Here is a 22,402-nt window from a genome sequence, read left to right as displayed (position 1 = left end):
AAACTCTAAAGGGGTGGGACAAGAGTATAGACATTATTGAGGTTTCCGAGCACTTATGCCTTCAATGTATGCATCGTCACACCACTCCCGTGGGAAAAAGAAGTGCTTTCTTTTCCATTTTAAAGATGGAAAGTGGAAAAACAAAGCTGCCTAGAAAGCTTTTGAAGTTCTGCATTTTAGTCTAATGCTCCCTGATTTCATTGGACTTTAAACAAATCCGTACGAGATGTGTCTTTAGGCACCTGTGTCTGCTTCGACTTGGCCAAGGTCAAACAGAAAGGGAGTGCTAGAATCAGCATTTAAGAGTAAATCACCCAAATCCTACAATAACACCCAAACCACCGGACCACTGTCCCTCTCCCAGTGACACCAGTTCTCATCTCATTCAATCACAGGTAGTTCGGAAGGAAAGCCCGTCCTGAGCCAACTTAAGCCATGAGCAATTCAAACATGATTTTACTGACAAAATTTATCCACAGGTGCCACAAACTGCAAATGCAATGCCTTAGTCCTAGAAATACGACCCTCTAGCCCCCGCTGGGTTTTGCCCAGCCACCCCAGCCCGGTCTGCAGTGGGGGCTGACTGGTCGGAGCAGGCTGAGCCGGCTCCAGTGCCAGAGAGACCGCTAGCCTCCAGCTTTGGCAAACTCCCTGCAGAATGGTACCCACACGACTGCATCAGTCTGATTTTTTTAACTGTGGCCGAAAGCCAGTAGCCATAGCATAAACGGGGCTTACAATAGATACCTTAAAAATAAAGAATTTTGATAAAAGAATAGCAGAAAACATTGCTCAGGAAAGAGCAGCTAAAATGTATCTATTTCCTGATGTGACCCAGCCTGGATTATTTTAAAAGTCAAATGGCATGATCAACTAAATGCACAATTTATACCTATTCTTATCTTGTGATCTCAGAAGAGAAGCTGCTCCCAGGAAATGTCATCAAAATATCATGACTCCCACTGGTAAAACCAGGGGGTGAATCAGTAATGTTATGGAGCGGAAACGGAGAACCTTCCAACAGCAAGCTGTGCTATTGTAGTTTACCATCTGACTGATTTGCATTAAATGAAGATGAATAATCCTGTCCTTCTGCTCAAATCGTGGTCTTGCAGATCGTGCCCCAGGTTGGGCAACCACAGGAAAACAGCCCACTGTTTTCAGTAACAGCAACTGTTCCGACAGCTGCAATCAAACCTCAAGCAAATTAAGAATCCATTTGACAAGAAATAAGCAGCTTTCCCTGTATTCTATTTATCTATTTCCATTTATTTTATTTATGCAAGGCGATGCTGCCTTTTCAGTGGGGCTGGCAAATGCCTGTAAGGCCACATACTTTATAGACAACCGGGTATTCATTTCATAATGCTTTTTCACAAAGCATTAGTTTAGATATTGTGAAACCTTTCACCTGCACTTCCTAAGTTCCCAGGAGACAGCACATTTTCAGCCTCGCAGTGCTTAACCCATTATTTCATTTAGGAGTGGAAAAAAAAACCAGCTTTGCTATTATTAATTTTAAGCATCTGCCCTTCCAGGCGCCGGTACCTCTGGGCAGCTTCTTTTTTTGGAACGAGAAACTTCTTTGTGCTTTACAGCTAGCGTGGTCATACAAGTTTGCAGAGTTGAACCATTAAGAGGTATGTCTCCTGTTATATACTCAGGCATTCCTTCCCCTCGGAGTCAGTAAAAGCAGGAGCCAACCTCCCACAGCCACCCGGGGCGTACCACAACACCCTAATTCTGATACCCGGCCCTTGCACTTCCTGCTGTGATTGACAGGCCAACCAGGACTAAAATGAACTACTAGGTGCCAGACTGCTAATTAAATTAAGTAAGCCTCTCTTTGGTCTGCTTCAGCATTTTCACAGTAATCTGTGTCACACGGAAGCGGTTTGAACTATTTTATCTGCAGCAAGTGCATTCGCATCAGAGTTTGGACAAGACGTATGCAGACATGAAATATTTACTTGGTGAAACAAGCAGCCTTTAAGACATAGTTTAACACTGTCTGGATCTGATAACATGTACTATAAATTCAAGTATTTCTAGTACGAAATGAAAGTATGACTGACTGCCGAACAGTTCCTGTACCAAAGTCGGGAGCTCTAAGTCTCCCTCTTAATCCAATGCTGGTCCCTTCCCATGGCTGAGCAGACGTGTAATGGGTGGACCAAATTCTGCACGCCAGTGTAGCTCCATGAGGACTGTGTTGTGCTGCAATCAGCACGAGTTTGCAATTTTGTTTTTAAAACATGTTTCAGGGCTCTTGTCACCTGTCTGCTGGGGCTGAGACATGAGCCTCAGTTACCTCTTCCTCGCCTGCTCCCCATCCAGTGAAATGCTAAGCAGGAATTTTTTTCCTTCCAAACTCCTGAAATCCTAAATAATAATTGCTTTAGACAGACTATCTAGGTGTGATTATTATTTTAAAGCATATTAATTATTAAAACTATTGGGTTTGCATCTTCCTTTGTTTTTGGAAAGTGCCTACCATATTTTGGATGTCATTGCAGAGTTCATAGTGAGTAGGTATGCATACTGATGTACTGGACTGAGGTCTTCCTGAGCAGACCAAAGGAAAAATATCTGTAAGCTGGTTTGACTCAGTTAAACTGGTATTTAGAGATGTGTTTGTGTTGTTCTTTCTGTTTACTAGAGACAGGGCATCCAGACCAGGAACTGTTGGGTCTGGAATTACCATCAGCCCTGCATGAGCTGAGGACTGTTACAGGTAAGTTCTCCACAGCATCACAGCCATTCCCAGCTGTCCAGAAGGATGACTGAATAAGCTGGACAACCACTTCAGTATAAACATATGCAAGTTAAAAAAAAAAAAAAAAAAAAAAAGATGAACTACAGACAAAACTGAATGTAATTCAGGAAAAAAAAATAGGAAACCCCTCACCCTTACCTGTGGGGAAAGCCAAGAGTGGTGTTTGTAGGTAGAATATTTGTCAGCCAGAGCTATACACAGCCTTTTACACACTGAGGGGGCGAGGCCAGCAAGGAATGTTACCAGGAATTAACACTACTTTGGTCTTCTATCACCCTGAACTACTCTTGGGAACCACTTTGGTCCTCTATTGCTCCAAACTACTCTCAGGAACCAGTTTCTACTGTTAACTCTCTCACATCTGTATGTAGTGGCTGTTGGCAAGTGAAGATTTTAGCATACATCTCATATGGTCAGAAAGAATTCACTTCCGACATGGAGTACCATGCAATACTTCAGTTAGTAAAGGGCCATTACATTTCCATTGCTGCAGCACGATGTATATTCTCCAGGGGATGTCGGTCCTACTATAATAGCACCTAATAGCAAAGCATCATAATATATGAATCACAACATACAAAAGTAATGTGACATTTTGAGTCACGGTTCTTAGAGTGCGCAAAGAGTAATAGGCATCAATTCCAGTGCAAGTCTCCCTTCTGGAGCAACCTTTGACACAATGTTTAATAGATTTATTTTAAAGTTTGTGCTGTAATTCTTCTCAGGATTCAAATTACGTTTGCAAAAATTGAAGTTTCTTAAAATATTAAACTTAATACCTGAGCTTAATGCAGTTTTTAAGTGGACAAACTAGAAGCAATTTTTTACATTTAGAAGTTGGAAAGTCATCATGAAATGAAAAAGGAGTCTATAACTACTTCTTTACTTTAAGGAAACAAGTAAACCAAATTCATTCCTTAAAAATGCTTGCATGTGCCTATAGAGTTTACATGTAAAATGTAAATACTTTTGAGCTATAAATTATCAACACTTTTCATTAATCATAGAAACATTTCCATAGTCACTGTAAAAGAGGGATGAAAATTTGAACTGAGTGAAATCAATGGCAAACTTCTGCTAATTTCAACTGAGTCAGAGTAGAGCAGTTTGCATGCCTGTTCCAGTAGTGTTGATGATGACAAAAAGAATTCGCCTTTTTACAGTGCCTTGCAACTTCAGTATGCTGTCTAGCCACTGGGTAATTAATATTCTTGATACTCCAATCCACTGAGTTAGTATTATCTTGGGGAAACAGAGGACAAATCAGACTTTAGAAATTCCATTTTGTGTTTCTTATGTAATTCCAAGGCAACCTGAACTCGTTGTAAAATTTCATTGCAAGTGCAATTTACAAAATGCATGAAAATTCTTTAAAATTCTGCAGTTCAGGGGGTATTTTGGCTTTTTGGGAAAAATCAATGATAGCATGAGCTAAATACATTTTTCATGGTGCTGCTTCATGATGATGTTGTGATAATTCTTCAGCTGTTTCTTTTACAAGTATGTAACAACCAACTTCATCCTTATGAGCATATGCCACTTGAAAAGGTATGTGACATACAAGGGGTTTTTTAATGAAAATATTAACATTTCTCTCATTTTACCTTGGCTTTTAAATAAAATGTTTCTTAAACAAACATTGGAACTTGTGGGTTTTTTTTCCTAAAGGACTGCAGACATGAAAAACTTCACAACACCTCTGCCATCTTTTTAGTCTATAAATTTTCCAGCACTACATTAACTGTGGAAAATACAATAGTTGCAAGAATTAGTTTTACTCATAATACTGATCAGTTATGAGCAGATGTATCACCATGTTTTGCTTAGCTGATCCACCAACAGGCATAACCTAACACTCGAAAGACCATGCGAGCAAGCGATCAACCAACCTATCTGATCAGCTCAGATCATAAGATGCTCTTCAGGTCAAACTTTTTCAGTGCTTTCGTATCTAGCAAGCTTTCCACTTTGAAAGAATAATCCCCAGATAGCACTTCTGTGGTGTTTTGTCTGAGCAAAAATGCAGTTTTCCAAGCAATGGAGGTTGAGATTTATTATTTTATTATATTAGAAACATAAATACCGTCTCTTACCTGAATGGCTTTGACATGTGATGCTGGCTGTTTTGACATTTTTAAGACAGAGGCTTATCCCTGCAAGCAAAATGGGAAAGTGTTACAGGCTCTGACATTCTGATAGCTAAGGCAGATAAGCTAGAACTTAACCCGCACTGCCTCTTGACAGGCATCCATTTCATCTGCCCAGCTCCTGTTTCCATCTCAGTTGCAGAGCTGCTTAGTTATTCCTTCTGAATATCACAAGGAGACAGAACACCTGAGCTTCTCCAATTAATCTTTCATAGCCACAAATGGAGCTATCTCTTTCACATTAAAAACAATAATGAGTAGAGATAAGGAATATCTCATACCTTAACAGCATCGTAAAATGAGTAAGAATTAAGGGAAGCATTTGAGGATAAACAACGTATGATTATCTCTGTCACAGTATGTATGTCGGAATTATTAGAACTCTCAGTTTAAACCTTCTTTCAAATAAAGCACAACTTACTACAAAACATTGATAAATGCAGGCATAACCATTTTCTGACTCACAAATCCTTGCAAATCCTTAATACCTATAGACTGGAAATAATCAAGATGGTCAAACTGTAAAGTTCTCTTTGACAATTGCTATGGCACAAAGTAGCGTCTCTTCCAAATTTTAGATCATATAGATTCATCAATTTTCTTTAGCAATAAGATAAAAAAGAACAGAGTTTTCCATATAATTTTATGTAGGCAGAGAAATATGGACTGATACAATATTAATATACAATAACAAGCAGAAATACACCAAAGTCAAAAGATTCTGTAAAGGTAAAAAAAAAAAAAAAAAAAGGCAAGAAATTTTATTATCAGATTAATTTTAATTGAAACACCACCTCAGTTTTTTATTCTTTCACTGAGAATTAAGATTTTAACTGGGCTAGATCTTCATCAAAGTCTGGTTATTTAACCATTATAATACAAAATAAGATAGTAATACTAAAAGGTGAGAAATGAGTTCACCATAGAACTCATTGATCACAACCGCATTATTATCACAGCTTATTTTGACTACTATATTTAACCTGAGATAGAAGAAAAAATATTGCAAAAAGTAATAAATGACGTAGGAGGGAATAGTAGAAATATAGCAAGAAATCAAAAGTGGGTCAAAGGCTTTGGTACTCCGAAGACTACGACTGTCACATGGAGGCGGTACCAAAGGAAAAGTATAGCTCAGTTGTAGGTTGGCTTCAGCCTGGAATGTCAGCCTGAAACTGTATCACTGGGGCTGCATGGAAGACTTGCCCTTGCATATTCTCACATAGGCTTTAAATCCGTGTAATGCTGAGCAGAACCTAAACGAAAAATGACCCACCGTTAGAGGTCTCTCCCTGATCGCACTCTCAGCCGTGAAGAGTGCTGTCCAAACCAACACAGAGCCTTAAGTCAGAGGAAGGCGTCTTCATAGATTGCTTCGGGTTTAAATTGCTTCTGCTAAATTTGTAAATCAGCAAAAAAATCCCACCATGGAAAATAAAATCAGCACACTTCCAGTGAGTTTTATATTGTGGTTTTACATTTACATTTACAATCTTAAAATCAGAGGTAGCTTAAAAAACTTGAGAATTTAGTTTAGGGGATGAAATCTCAGTCACTGAAGTTCATGACAAAGTTCGCACAGATTTCGAAAAGCCAAAAGGATTTACTCCACTCTCTCTCTTTCTTTTTGCAAATCTTTACTATGCATAGAAATAACTGTGCTGTTAACCAGTGGTTGTATTCCAAAGATAAACACAAAACGATCCCCAAGTTTATTGGAAAGATAAGACTCAAAATACAGAAAAGTTTAATTAATTTTTCTTATCACCTCTCCTCTTTGTAATCAGAATGAAAAATGGAAACAAAAGCACAGGAAATTAACACAAAACATTTTAAAACCCTGTGGATCTACTTTGTAAACACTGTTGCAAAGAAATTCAAGGTAAGATATACTCCTTCATCTTGTGAGCTCGTGCGTTGCAAAAACACCGATACACGCTTCTCGGGCCACCTAGAACTAAATGGGCAAGGATTTATATTTAATCTGGATTTTAAAAGAAGCACAGCAATAGTGCTCCTCAGTGAGGTGCCCTGGGTTCGCAAGAAGCCTGTGTTCGAAATGATTGCAATCAGACACCAGTTCCTAAAGACGGATGGATGATACAATTGTGTAGGACTGCTTTTGGAGGAGGTGATTTTCCTACCAGTTCGTGCTGTCCTCATTACCGCCAGAGAAATCAGGACAACAGCACGCTACTGAGTAAAAATAGACGATCTTCTCTGGCTCTCTCCCCTTCCCTCCCTTCCCTAAGTTTCCCTCCAGAGCAGCACTGACCATCAACCATGGGAAAATAAACCGTAGATTACAGATGCATCTATTACTGAAGTGATTACTTCATTTTTATAAATTCCTTTGTTCTTTGGCCACGCGTCTTGGAGAGAGAGAGTTGAGAGAGCTGCAGTGATTGTATTGTTTCTGGCATTCCAATCAGCTCTGCAAACTTGCAAAAGTCACTCTTCACTCTGATTTCCACACCAGGGTCTCACATGTACGCAGGCAGAGAAACGCAGATGCACGCAGCCTGTATTCCCCGGTGTCTTTTTGGCCTCCCCACACCTTACCTTTTACCTTTTATGGGCTGCATGCTGAGCCAAACTCAGAAAGCAACGGCACTTCGGAGCTGTTTCATGCCAGACTTCCCTTGCAAATTCCCTGGCTTCGCAATGAAAGTACCCGTGAACAGGACTACTTGTGAAATACAGGACCACTACAGTGAAATAATTCAGTGTTTTGAAAAGAACCTTCGAAAAACAAAGGATCTATCTTCTGCCCCTCTGCTAAAAATAATCGCTGACAGGGCTGCAGCAAGATAATAAGCTGACTTATTCAATTTGCTTTAAATGCGATGAGATATCATAATACCAGCTTTTGTAATCTGCACAAGAGATGCACAGTAGCACACAGACAGGAGGGAGAGCCCTCCCCCCACCCCAGCTGGAAGCCGTCCTTTCCCCCCGCCGCACTCACGGCATCAAGCGCAACGGGTATTTTGGACACAGAACTGCAGTGTATTATCTTATTAAAAGTCTTTGACAGGAACTGGGCTACTGTGAGACCCAGCCAGCACAAAGAAAGAAGAGAAACCCCCCCTTTGCAGCTTCCATCCTGTTACACAAAAACTTACTACATGCTCTAGGCAAATGCAATCACATTTTCCGTAAAGCAGTTTTCTCCACTACAGTTACCTGTTAAGTTTACAGTGAAAGAACATCTCTCTTACCATCAAAACCCCCACGTAATATTTCATTCGCCATAACAAACACATAGAAAGCATGTACCTATGTACAACAGTATTCAAGCTAATACAGAGTTAGGCTTCTTATGAGTCACTAGGCATTTAAGTGACTTTCTGTTTTAAATCTTTAAAGATCCCCACAGACTATGAAGCAATAACTATAACAATCTGCTCTGAATACGCTGATACACTGCACGAAACATTAAAATAAGCAGAAACCCACAACTATTGTAGTCACCTCGTAGCACTTATTAAAGAGTTTTCCTAAGGGTCTTTCAAGTTTTTAACTGACCCCTTCAAGATTAGCTTACTTATTTACTTATATAAGAAAAGCTCCAAACCGTCAAGTGAGTATGTGCACCTCCTTTTGATGCTGAAAGAGGCACCTTCTTCTACCAGCTGAGGTATTGACTGTGATCCTTTTAATGTGTCTGAAATAGCTCCGATGCTTTCAGCCCGGACGGCACTGAGAGCTGCTCCAGGCTGGAGTGGGACTCGGCTGAGAAGCGAAGTGTAAAAGGGAATTCCTGTCATAGCTTCCAGTTGTTCTTCCTAAATATAGAGTTTGATTCACCCTGTAACTTGGTCCCCTGTGACACTTGACCATCATAAAACCAGGGCTCAAGTGGCAAGCAGGAGGTGTTGAAGGAACACACCTTTGGGTCCTTTTCCTGCCCTCCCTCTCCCTGCCATTCTGGGCTTTTCACAAGCGCCAGGCATACGGCAGCAGAAGGTAACACACAACTCCTCCCATGGTGTTTGGGGCAGCGCATGCCTCCCTGCTGCCACACCAGAGAAGGAAATAATTGTGGAGATGTAATTATGAAGAATTCACCTTGGAGGGACTAACTAGGGGAGGTGAATGCCACACCGACGTGACTGTATCGCTGCTGGGTTGGGAGCCAACTTGCGCAGCGGCTGCTTCGGGGTCTCAGCGTAGTGTTGCTGCGTGCAGGAGAGCCGAGGTCACGGGGAGGAGGACCTCTGACAGTGCGAGGCCATAGCAGCCAGTGGCTGAATGTTAGGGCATGTGGATGAAGAGAAGCTAAATGAAGAGTGGGGGGAGGGAGATGCAATAGCTTGTGAGGGAAGTGACACATTATTATACAGTTGTGCTCATGCTACCTGTGAGTGCTGTCTTCAGTGAAAGCTACCAAAGGATATCTGTCACAGCAAGCTGTGCGTGGGGGACAGCCTCACGTTTCCACTCCCAGAAGCGAAGCCTTCTATTTATTGCATCTTCACAAGAGTGCTTTCCTCTTCATCACTCCTCTACCGTACCTGTTCTCCACCCGACCCACAACCGCAACGGTGACAACAGCAGTGTCATTATGGGTGACGCTGTACTGGCCACTTGCTGCTGGAGAAGGATAGGGCAACTTCTACATGATCAACAATTTTCAAAATTAGTGCCAAAGATATTTATAACAAATAATGTTTGGAATAGTGATTCTGAGAGGATTTCCCTTGACTTTAACTTAGTTGACCAACCACTCTTTTCATTTCATGTATCTCAAAGAGGAAGATGACCTCCCAGAGCACCTCATTAAACCTGAGACTCACTCTCTGCTGCCCTCTCCCAAAAGTGCTGTCATCTGGAAGCAGCTGATAAAGCTGATGCCTTGCTCTAGCAGCTTGCAGACTACTCATAGCCACCCCCTTCCCAAGGACCCATGATAAGATGAACACACAACTATGCACACAACAGGCATGTGCATTTGTGTTGCATGGTCAAGATTGATGGAGATATGTAGAGCAATCAGCTCCTTCCAAGGGGACCCCTTGGTCTGCTTCCTCAGAAAGGCTGAGCATGGCTGTTGTCAAATATTTTGAGGCACGAGAAGACAACTGCACTTGAAACATGGCAAAGCTCACAACAGGGCTCATGGAACTGCATTTTGTCCTCTTAGAATGGAGGACTTTGCTGTTAACATCTAAGGTCCTGCCTTCCAGGCAGTTGAGACCACCTTAAAGCAAAGCCTGAGTCCGACAAATGGCATTATATACCCCCTTGTGAAGGTTCACCTTTACAACAAAAGTATTAGAAGGCAATGAAAGAGGCGATATATTTTTGTAACGTGGTCTTGTACAGGAATTTATTTCGATTTGTATTACAGTAGTTTTATTACAAACCAGCTCTGGAATATATGGTTCTTTCTTCCATGTGTCATTAATTTAGCAAAGGTAGGCCATTGTTTACATTTTATAATCCCATCATCTTGCAAATATGCCTAAGAAATACCAGCTGAACACTGTTTCCATCAGCAAATTCTCATAGCAGTGACAAGTAATTTAATAGATAGTCTACCTCTGTCACACACCTAACACCCATAAACTATCACACCTAAACTGTATTAAATTGTTGGGATAAATGGAGTAAACTCAAATTTGATCACTAATATCAGAAAATATAGATCTGAGTAGATTTTAAAGGGAAAAATAGACATTTTTACTATTCTTTTGTAGAGTTCCATTGCCTTTGAATAACTACTGGGATGCACAGCCCCATGACTTGCAGGTTCATCTGCTCAATACTTGCAGCGGATGATTTAGTAAGTAAAGAATGAGGCATGTGTGCATTTCAGGTGATGGATCCAATGCCTGGCAAGTTAGGGCCAGGTACATTGACACACACTGCATAAAATTGCTATTTCTCTATTTCTCATATACAGAGATCCAAAAGACATAGTAACTATGTATTTATTTGAAGTATGAAAATCCTCATATAGTTCAAATACATTTTTGTTGCATTCCTTCCTACAAGCTTGTCTAATTAACATGCTTTCTGGAACAGTTTATTAGTTTTGAAAACAAAGTTGATAGTTAACAGAAACGTGTATGTATCTTACTTCTTGACTAAGATATTTCACTGTATAATGTCAGAATTGTTTCTTTAAGCTGTCACTATTTAATGTGCTTTCTTCAATGTTTTGCTTTTTGAGAAACCTCATGAGCACAGCTATAACTTCCCTGAGTCTGCCAAAAGAAAAAAATTTTTTTCTATTATAGTCCAAAATGTGTAAAGTCCAATTTAGTGTAATGAAAACAACAACTGAAAATGCAAGTCAACAAAGGAGCAGTCACAACCTCAGCTCACTTGAAATAAGACTTCTTAAAATAAAAAGTTAAAAGATACATTCCTGGAGTTTTGCTTCAAATCACCAAGTAGTGGCAACACACTGCAGACATTCGGCAATGCAAAACTTTGCTTCCCTATCTTAATTTTAGCTCTATAAATTACAGTTTATTACCAGGTAAGAATAGTGGGCCTGGGATAATAAGTATTTGGTTAATTAATTCCTATCACTACCTTCATGTGAATTGTTTGGTGAAGAATATGAAAACTGAAGTTGCAGTGCAAGATAAACTATTCTCTTAATTCAACACATCTAAGTTATTGATTAAGATTTAAAAATAAGAATCCTGCTATCAGACAGATTTATCAGAGGACTGACGTAGAGGATCCTGGAAAAAAAAATAACACCATCCATTTCCTAACTCACACAGATTTTATTTGTGCTTTGGGGCTCTTTTCCCTTAGTAAAGATGTGTCTACTCCTTGTAACAATGATTTGGCGCATAGGCTTGATGAAAGACAGAGACTTTTAGCAATGGTACCCTGTCATATGAGGTTAGCCAGAACTACAAAAATTTAAAATACAGTGGAGCTGGCAATTACCAGGCATCAGAGCCCATTCTTACTCTTGCTTTAAACTGAAACTAATTTTGAAACCTAGATTGCAGAAAGAATATCAGACCTCAGCTGCTTTGTCAAAATAAATGTTATTTGAGGAAGTATCATCTACTGTTCAATTGTTTCTCTTAGTTTCCTACTGTCTATGTGTTTCTTAATATCAAGAAAAAAATCAAGCACTTTCTCTTGAGTTTCTACTTGTACAGTTATGCCAACAACAATAACATCAGGCTATTTAAATAATGAATGACATAAAATAGCATGCAAAAATGTTTGCTATTATCTAGTGGACAGGAAATCAACAAACATATCTAAATTAGATGATTCCGTTTCTGTGACATTTCTGAGCTGCTGAATATTAATTCAACTCCTGTTTGCTCTCTTTCTTTTCCATATAAAAGCATGGTGATTATTATCACAGACTGTTCCATCAAGAAATAATTAGCCTTGTATTAAGAATATGGTCTCATTAGAGGCTGCCAGTGACCTTGTTCTAAATTTCAGAGTTCCAGCATCTTTTAATAGCATTGTCAGCATCATCTAAGAATTTGTATTAAGTTCTAAAAACTGCATGACGAATATAATGCACACAAGTTAGCTCTGACCACTGAGTTACCCAAAAGCCATATTCTCTGTTGCTTTTTATTCTGTAAAATTTTTACTTACCAAAAGCTTTTGAGTAACTGAAATGTGATGATGACATACAAGCAACGAATTTGTTTCCACTTTTCTCCTGGGAAATTTTAGCCACTGTACCTGGCAAAGCTCGTACCGTAAGAAAGAGCAAGGGTACTGGCAGATTTTGAAGGGAATATGAATTTTAAATGACATGCTGATTTTGTAAACATCCTGTCTGCTATAGTGATTCAGCATCATTTGGAAAAGAAACAAAAAACATGACATTGCACCATCGGATTTTGTTCTGGAGAAATAAGTTTGACAAAATAGGAACTGACTGAATCATTGGTGAAATTGTGAACAGAAAGCCTAATAATTTTCACAAATCAGGATAATCTGAACAGACATCTAGTCTCTTTTTCAATCCCATAACAGACTTCTTTTGATGAAGGCCATCCCCGTCAGTTGATTACATTTGTGGAACTCTGTTAGCTCTTGTCTTCAACGGTCAGATTAAGACCTCACCTGATGTACAGTAAGGAATTTTGCCGCTGCAGCCATCTGACCCAAAAATGTACAAGAACAAGGTACTGATATACCAGAGGACTTGAGGACTCAGCACCACACAAAGCTTTGTACTTGTCTCTTGCAATAAAGCGTGAAACAAAATTGCAGCTATGCAGGTAATCAGCTCACACACAGCTATGAATCCGCTGTGAGAGCAAATGCAGTAGACTTGAGTAGAGCAATCATCTGCAGTCTAACAAAGAGAACAAAGACTAATTTCTGATGATTCCTCATCTAAATGGCATATTAGCAGGAATAAAGACATGGTTGAGACATGAAAAATCTGCCTGGTAGAAAGATGGACCCAGAATAAGGGAGATCAGGCAATGGGCTGGAGGAAGCAGAATATCAAGGACATTATAAAGAATTGAATGTCTTTAGATAAAAAATTACCAAATTCAAGGACAACTGCACTAACCTGCTGACTCATACATGATTGATCAGTTGCTATCTTTGGTTTGTATCTGCTGAACAGAAAATAAAAGATGAAGATTGATAAATCGTGGGCGTGAAGTTTTTTAGAGTTTGAATCAATATCAGGACACTTATCTTAGTTCCCATGAGTCACAAGGAAAAAAATCCTCAGCTTCTCATACCTCCAACGTTCTGAAAAATAAGACAATTAAGAATGAATGCGTTCCATGGTGAAGATATGAATAAATCCACTAGTCATACCTATCTATCAAGTAGTCCAACATGATCTATACCAAACCTTACTTTTATTGAATCAGATCTGCTATAGGAACATTTTTCAATCATCTGTGGTCTCCTGCCATGCAAATATTGTACCTGTTCAGAGAGAAATTGCCAAAAGAAATCAGTGTTGGCACAGGAAGACCAGTAAAGTCCTCCAGCTGCTAATTTCTAAATGATGTTTCCCAATGCAGTATCAAATCTTATGATGTTAAAATGTTAAAAATGTTAAATGTTAAAAACAGTATAAACAGTTTACTGTAGGAAATTATACAAAGTAGTTTTAAAAATCTTCACATCTTACTTTATACCCATATGAAGCAGGGCTGTGGACTGGCAATATCTTCTATCTAAGGACAATAACAAACCTGAAAAAAAACCCTATACATATTAAGCTGCTTCATGCAGTCATGTCAGGCTGTGCAACACAGGGGGTAGCCCTTTGAAGTACAGTTCAGTTCCCAAAATCTGGAGCTAAAAGTGGTGCTTCAAAATCTTCTGTCCTGGAAATGACTTTTGAGAACTACAAGCTGTTCTGTGTTTCCTGTGGCCACCAACTATCGGCGAGGTGCTAGGACATAATCTTTATACTCTGACTAGGGTATCCACGAAGATGTTCACAGCTTTATTGCAGCCAACTCTCAAACTGATTATTTATTTTTATTAGGAATAAAGGAGAAGTTCTTAGATCAGGTTCCTAACATAACCTGATCTCTGTAAGGCAAAACCACTGTTTTGTCATGGGTAGGTCACAGGTCCTCAGACTGACAAGGGACAGAGGGGATTTGTAGTACTGGGACACTGGTCAAGATTACAGTTTATCAACTGTGTGGAGGGCTATGTGATCATGAAGCAGCTCCTTACAGCCTGGTCCTTGAGGCAGAAAAAGAATCAGTGATGGTTTAACTGAGTGCTAAGCTGTAAGATGAAACAATTCAGGAGCTACTTCAACCACCTGTACAGTCCAGGTGGATGGTTATACTCATCAATTCGTCCTGTGCGAGACATTCCTATTATTCAGAACAGCTAAATACCTTATGTGCATAGGTGAATAGAAGGGCTAAAGGCTTTAACAGTCTGCTAACGTGTTGTCTCACTTTGACTTAAGCAAAGTGCACTTCTTTCCCGAGGGTTCAAGGCTGCCCTACAGGTTTTGGGGTTCAAACTAGATAGGTCTAACACTATCACGTGCATTTATTCAGGTTACAGTGAGCACGAAACAATACCTGTTAGACTGAATCTATTCTATATTGATTTTCCATTCTGGAGTAATGTAGGCGATTGTGTACATTGGGATTTCACAGGTAATTTAGAGCAAAAAAAAAAAAGGCACAATATCTGTTTGGCATTAGCTTCCTCTGTGTGCTCTCCTCCTTCACTTACTGAGCCTATTTTTTCTGCAGTTCAGGTAAACTGATTTTCAAGGACAGACTTTTAACATTGTAAAGGGATCCCAACATAGGACCTAATGCTGAATAACTACTCTACAGTAGATATTCCATGCTTTTTTTCATGCGTAACTTCTAAATGGTTGCAGAGGATGCAAAGGCCAACATGTGAGCACGCAAGACTCTCAGCTAAACGAGTAGCTGAAGACTCAAACTAATATTTGTAAGAACTGGATTCTAGAAAAATATTCAAGCCACATCTCTCAAATTTCTCATCTTTCTTTGTTTTTCTTTAGAGTCTGACACCCATTTCTCTTTGGAGTGCAACAGCTTTGGAGGACCTTCTTTTAGACGTAATTCCAGTCGTGATGTGCCTAACAGAATTACAACATATGGGTAAATGCTGAAAATTGGTAGGAAATAAGAAAAACGTGTAATTTTTTTTGTTATATATAAGCACTAGAAATTAATAAATGGTGGAAAAGCATGTACAACTACTCTTCACAGCAGATTAACCCAGTAAAGGCATGTTTCTATGAACATTTGTGTTTTTCCTTTACTTACATTGTTCATATGAACAGTGACTTAAGAACAAATCTCATTTCTTTTAAGAGTCAAAATCCCACCTTTCCATCATGTATTTTTGGTAACCAGGTTAAATACCACAAACAAACCCTGAACCTTAACTAAATACTTTGACCTCATTTCTATTAAAATAAATCAAGACTGTTTTGTACTGTAATTGGAACATAAAAACCTATCAAGAAAATTGCATAATATTCTGCTTTTTTCTTTTCTAGGCACAGCCAAGGATCAAAGTTTTTTTTTTTCTTGTTTGGGTCTCAGTTTAAAAGACCACACACAATCACTTGTCGCCATTACCTGAATTTCTCGCATATACTAAGATTTTTACATAATATCAGTAAGGTAAATGAAAACATATTTGTCCTTCAAACATGTACAACCAATGCTATATACATGTCTGTAGCGTGCCACTCTCTGTATCTCACTTCTTCTGTCTCAGATTTCTTCTTTACTCTGATCTTTTTATTCCCTCCAGAGCTAATCTCCTAACCAGCATAAGTGCTTAATGGACCATCTATTTCTTCTTTCATGCATCCTTGTATGAGATTAAACAAGGCTGAGTGCCGGGTCCTACACTTGGGTCACAACAACAACCTCATGCAGCACTACAGGCTTGGGGAAGTGTGGCCGGAGACCTGCCTGGCAGAAAAGGACCTGGAGGTGCGAATATGAGCCATCAGTGTGCCCAGGTGGCCAAGAAGGCCAATAGCACCCTGGAGTGTATCAGGGATAGCGTGGCCAGCAGGACTAGGGAAGTGATTGTCCCCCTGTGCTCAGCACTGGTGAGGCCGCACCTTGAATACTGTGTTCAGTTTTGGGGCCCTCGCTAGAAGACAGACATTGAGGAGCTGGACTGTGACCAAAGAAGGGCAACAAAGCCTGTGAAGGGCCTAGAGAACAAGTCATATGAGGAGTGGCTGAGGGAACTCACCTCTGTGACTGGAAAGATCATGGAACAGATCCTCTAGGAGATATGCTAAAGCACATGGAGGACAGGGACGTGATTCAAGACAGCCTGCATGGCTTCACCAAGGGCAAGTCCTGCCTGACCAACCTAGTGGCCTTATATGATGGAGTGACTACATCAGTCAACAAGGGAAGAGCTACAGTTGTCACGTCTCTGGACTTCTGTAAGGCCTTTGACAGAGTCCCCCACAACATCCTGCTCTCTAAACTGGAGAGAGATGGATGTGAACAGTGGACTGTTTGGTGGCTGAGGAATTGGTTGGATGGTCTCACCCAAAGGGTAGTGGTCAATGGCTCAATGTCCAGATGGAGATCAACGACAAGCAGTGTCCTTCAGGGGTCCATATGGGGACCAGTACTGTTTAACATCATCAATGGCATAGACAGTGGGATCGAGTGCACCCTCAGAAAGTTTGCAGATGACACCAAACTGAGTGGCTTAAGGGACGGGATGCATCCAGAGGGATCTGGACAAGCTCAAGAAGTGGGCCCATGTGAACCTCAACAAGGCCAAGTGCAGGGTCCTGCGCCTGGGTTGAGGCAAACCCCTGGTATCAATACAGGCTGGGGGATGAAGGGATTGAGAGTTGCCCTGCTGAGGACTTGGGGGTACTGGTGGATGAAAAGGTGGCCATTAGCCAGCAATGTGTGCTTGCTGTCCAGAAGACCAACCATATCTTGGGCTGCATCAGAAGAAGTGTGGCCAGCAGGTCGAGGGAGGTGATTCTGCCCCTCTACACTCTTGTAACACCCCACCTGGAGTACTGCATCCACCTCTGGAGCCCTCAGCACAACACAGGAAAGACATGGTCATGTTGGAGCAGGCCCAGAGGAGACCACAAAAATGACCAAAGGGATGGAACACCTCTCCTATGAGGACAGGCTGAGTTAGTTGGGGTTATTCAGCCTGGAGAAGAGAAGACTGCGGGGAGATCTTATTGCGGGCTTTCAGTACTCTAAGGAGGCTTATAAGAAAGGTGGGGACAGACTTTTTAGCAGGGCCTGTTGCGATAGGACAAGGGGCAATGGTTTTAAACTAAAAGAGGGTAGATTTAGACTAGAGATAAGGAAGAATTTTTTTACAGTAAGGGTGGTGAAACACTGTCATAGGTTGCCCAGCGAGGTGGTAGATGCCCCAACCCTGGAAACATTCAAGGTCAGGTTGGACAGGGCTCTGAGCAGCCTGATCTAGTTGAAGATGTCCCTGCTCCTTGCATAGGTTTGGACTACGTGGCCTTTAAAGGTTCCTTCCAACCCAATTGGAATAGGTTCTATGACTCTGTGAACTGGAGTTGTTTAGCCTGGAGAAAAGAGGCTGGGGGGAGACCTTATCACTCTCTACAGACATCTGAGGGGAGGTTGTAGTGAGCTGGGGGTTGGTCTCTTCTCCCACGTAACAGATGATAGGACAAGAGGAAATGGCCTAAAGTTGTGCCAAGAGAGGTTTACATTGGATATTAGGAAAAATTTCTTCACCGAAAGGGTGGTCAAGCATTGGAACAGGCTGCCTAGGGAAGTGGTTGAGTCACCATCCCTGAAGGTATTTAGAAGATGTGTAGGCGTGGTGCTTAGGGATGTGGTTTAGTGGTGGACCTGGCAGTGTTAGGACTTAATGACCTTAAAGGTCTTTTCCAACCTAAATGATTCTATGATTCTTGTCTGTACTTGAAATTCTCAGCTAGACTTAGGGACTCCTTCTGCAAACAATCCCATACTCCATGAAAGCACCCCTTCATTTCAAGTTACACTGCAACATAAAAGTTTCCAGAATCACGTTTTATTCCAGCCTTCCTTTCTTCTGTTTAGCTGACCTCAATGCCCAACCAATGAATACTACTCAGAACATATCTACTAGCTCTCCTCAAGGCCCAAACACTTTTCCAACCAAGTCACGTTCTGATTGTATTGTCTTCAAAATGGCAACATTTACAATCCTTTCCATGCTAAAATCCACATCTTAGCTGGCTTTAGGTCTGAGCCTGCAATGAACTGTGAGCAGGTGCAATTTCCCTGAAGACCTGCAAACCCCTCTAACATCAGAGGTTTTGTAATTGTTGTTAAGACTGGTTTTACTTTTATTTTGCAATGTGTCTTCCATGGTAATGTCTGAATAATCACTTATCTACTTCAATAATAGATCAAAGTTGAAGAGATTAATTATTAGATGTGCATAATTAATTTTTAGATAAATATATTTACTATGTCTACAAAAAGATGCCTATGATATTAAGCCGCTAACTGAGTTTGATAACATCTTAATTAATGTAGTATTAACACATTCTGTTTGGTATCTACTTCCCAAATTACATTTAATAGGTATTATGCTTATGAGATTATTATTTTTCTGTTTAAAGTTTTTGCATGGACTTAGATACTCTTTGCGTGATGACTGATACATATCTTTTTCTAATCAGTCTTTGATACTTGCCCTTTGGAGGCCCGTGCATGCCCTCCCACTATGCACATCTCAGCTGTGACTGCTAAAACTCTGATAGGTACACTGCTTTCTAATAATGTACTGATACTGTGCACTAACCTGATTACTGCATGGCATTTTGCTTTAGTCACTACTTTAGCTTAATATGTGGCTGTAAGGAAAAATAAGCAGTGATAAAAAGTATATCAACATCTGTATTACCTTCTGAGCCATTTTAAAGTGTGAATCTTTAATCTTGAATATCTTAACTTTCAAAATGCAAAATGTGATCTCTCCTTGAAACACTTCACAGCCTGCAACAGTTTCATGGTATGAGAACAAGGATCAACTTTGCCTTTCTGTCAGGGGCAAAATACCCACTCGTTACGCAAGTAAGAACAGTGGGCCTGGCAGTTCACTCAGAATATCTACCTTCTGCATTCTACAAAATTCTCATTTTTGTTTGTTTGCTTGTTTTAAACTTTGTAGGAATAAAATACAGACTGTGTATTTTAGTTGCATTCCTTTTTATTTGCACTGCCAATTTCTATGCCAACTCAATAAAATTCAGGTCTGTACTTTATACAGTATACTAAGTGAACATAGAAGAAAAATACAATAATGTTACAAAAGCTGTTTATCAATTGGATCATTTAAATACACACATTTTACTATGCTTGATCTCAGTGAGGCTATGCTACTAGTAAAAGTACTCATGTTCTTAACTATTTAAATATGATTCCCCTTCATTGCTTCCAAAGGCCATCATTAGAATAAATTTTGTATATTTTCATTAAATGCATGTTGGTCTATGGAACAACTTGAGTTTTTCATCGATAAGGTGTAGAATTAACCATATTTGCATCATTTCCCAATGATTTGCAATTCAACATGGTAGTTTGCAAATAACTGCAGAAAAGCCATAGTCAGATCTGATTATTCTGGGACTCTCTTTATGATTTCTTTTAGATGCTGGGGACATCTCAAAGTTGTCTATGTCAGTGCAGAAACTCAAATTTGATTGCATGCAGGGATGGATTAATTTCCTGTAATTCTTCTGCCTCTTTGTTGGAATGAAATTCTTTCCAAATTTCTCCTAAGGCTTTGGTTAACGTAAACGGCTCCCACCGAAAGGTAGGGGTTTAAGGATGATGGAAAATCTAAACTTGGGGGAAAACCATCCCTGAGTTGAGATGAAAGACAAAGAAATTCACCAGAGAACCAGTGAAAACATGTATGTATTACCAGTTCTCACTTTCCCTTCTGCCTCCCATGGTCAAAATAGTCAACAATGAGACTTTGGCCAGGGCTGTCTCCCCTTACTTGCTTGCTAACCTAACCATTTCCTAGGGTACAGCCCCTTATTCCTACTTCCCCTCAGCAATGCCACATTACCAGTGAAAAGAAAAGGAGCTGCATAGAGACAAGGAGTTCAGACCTAAGACATTCTTCCTGCTGGTATCACAAGGAAAGCTTGGAGCATCCGTTCTGGGAAGGACAGAAGGAAGCAGCATATACGGAACCAAGAAAGGGTGGGAAAATCTGAAAATGTGACTGAAAAAAGCATTAAAAACACTTACATTCTAGCAAAGGGAGGGCTAGATGTAAGTCTAGATGCATCAGATTACATATTTTTTTGATTCAAAGGACAGACACTGGTATATTTCTTTAAAAACACAATTTCTGCAAAGCTTTCTGGAAAAGATAGGTTGGTTTTATGAACTCTTGTCCTAATAGCAGTCCCAGCTCTTCCACAGAATAGTCCGCAAACCCACAGACTAATTCATCAGAGCTGAAGGATGGATGGAATAAGAATTTTCAGAAGAAAGATGTCCTTCTGAGTATTTCTCACAAACCAAGGCCAAGGAAAGTTTATCTAGAGCATGCAGGAAAAGGTGGACTGGAAACCACAGAGAGCTCTCCCACTGCTGCTGCCTCGATTCAAACTGTAGAGGGCTCTCCCACTGCTGCTGCCTCGATTCCTGAAAAATCTTTAGAAATAATGAGAAAACTGAGGACATGAGAGTGCCTCTTTTTGCACAGGGGGAACGGAAGGGAGGGGAGGGGCAGTTCAGTTTGCATAGTTTGTGTGGGCAAATAAATACTTTCCCTTAACCTGTGCCAAATCTTGTACTTGCTTGCTTTCAGTATTCAAACTCTGAGTGAAAGTTTTTAAACTAGGAAAGGCCCTGAGAAATGAACTCTTAAGGTTGGTGACATCATGGCATGTCCCACTTCTAGTAACGAGTGAAAAACACGCCCAAGAAGACCGGGAAAGATCAAGAGAGGCATGAATTCAGAGAGTTAGGATGACAGCGGACTGGAAGCAACCACAGTGGCCTGGAAAGCACTTGCCTGAAAGCTCCTCTTAGAAGGAGCCTCATGAAATGATTTTGTTGTCATGAAGTCAATGTGAAATTTCTGTTAGAACATTAGTAGTTAAAGGGAATCCTGTTACACCCTCATCCCTGAAGCGCTTCCAAAATCCCCTCTAATCCCACCACTGCAAACGAGTTTTATTCTCCGGCGTGCTTTCCTCAACCATTGTCAGTGCAGCCTCAGCAGAGGCCTCCAGGCCTTCCGCCCGCAGCCGCACGGCTACCGCCGGGGGCTGACGGGGAGCGGCCCGTGACCCGGACGGGGAGGTGTGGGGGGGTGGGTGCTCGCCTACGACTGCCTCTGTCATTCAACAAGTGACACAAAAAGACGGCACGTGGACATCCTTACAACCCTTCGCGACCTACGGACACATAAATAGCTGACGCAAATTTAGCAGAAGTAACGCGAAGGGACCCAGCCGGGAACCCCCGGCCTGGCCTATCGACCCCCGCCGCTGCGCCAGCACAGTCTGCCTCACTGCGCACGCGCAGCCACGCCACGCCCTTCCACTGCGCCGTAGCGTTACTACGGCACCTGCCCTCGCTCGACGCGGTGCCCGGAAGCGTCCGACCGAGCGGTATCGCTGATGGAGAAAGGTTCCGGGGCAGGTTTAGTTCCGGGGGCTTCTCCGCATGAACTGCCGCCGCCGCCGCCGCCTCGGCCGCAGCGATGATTCCAATCGCGGTGGTGGTGTCCGTGCTAGGGGGCTGGTGCGCCATCTACCTGGCGGATACGCTGCTCAAGGTGAGGGCTGCGGAGGCAGAGCCCAACGGGGAGCCCCGGGCCCCGCATCACCCCCTCGCACCCCGCCGGGAGGAGGGCGCCGGCAGCCCTATCCCCATCCTCTTCCCGCGGGCGGCGTCTGGAGTCGCCGTCGGCGAGCGGCCTCCCCGCCTCGCCCACCCTCCGCAACACTGGCCGCGAACCCCCTTTCCCC

The 22,402-nt window shown here is 41.3% G+C and overlaps 2 protein-coding genes across 7 annotated transcripts in view; one reads left to right on the top strand and one right to left on the bottom strand.

Annotated features, from left to right (window-relative positions):
- The window catches only part of SMPX (small muscle protein X-linked), a 40,993-nt gene extending 32,109 nt beyond the window's left edge, over positions 1-8,884 (bottom strand). Inside the window, exons 1-2 of one of the 4 annotated variants that reach the window (XM_074604972.1) lie at positions 8,501-8,884; positions 4,870-4,929 (exon numbers count right to left, since the gene is read on the bottom strand). In XM_074604972.1, the coding sequence (XP_074461073.1) occupies positions 4,870-4,908 (39 nt within the window). In that variant the 5' untranslated portion in view covers positions 4,909-4,929; positions 8,501-8,884. Of the gene's footprint in view, positions 1-4,869; positions 4,930-8,470 lie in introns of all 4 variants that reach the window. The other 3 variants (XM_074604982.1, XM_074604990.1, XM_074604997.1) reach the window with 3 other exon arrangements.
- Positions 8,885-21,992: 13,108 nt separating this feature from the next.
- The window catches only part of MBTPS2 (membrane bound transcription factor peptidase, site 2), a 32,221-nt gene continuing 31,811 nt past the window's right edge, over positions 21,993-22,402 (top strand). For all 3 annotated transcript variants that reach the window (XR_012589611.1, XM_074604945.1, XM_074604954.1), the window contains exon 1: positions 21,993-22,209. Coding sequence is in view for 2 of the 3 variants with exons in the window: in XM_074604945.1 (XP_074461046.1) it covers positions 22,135-22,209 (75 nt within the window). In the remaining variant the exon portion in view is untranslated. The remainder of the gene's footprint in view (positions 22,210-22,402) is intronic.

The sequence above is a fragment of the Larus michahellis genome, chromosome 1, assembly GCF_964199755.1.
Source record: "Larus michahellis chromosome 1, bLarMic1.1, whole genome shotgun sequence".
NCBI classification, from domain to species: Eukaryota; Metazoa; Chordata; class Aves; order Charadriiformes; family Laridae; genus Larus; species Larus michahellis.
Note: the sequence above shows the minus strand (reverse complement) of the source record. Positions and strands in the feature narration are given on the sequence as shown.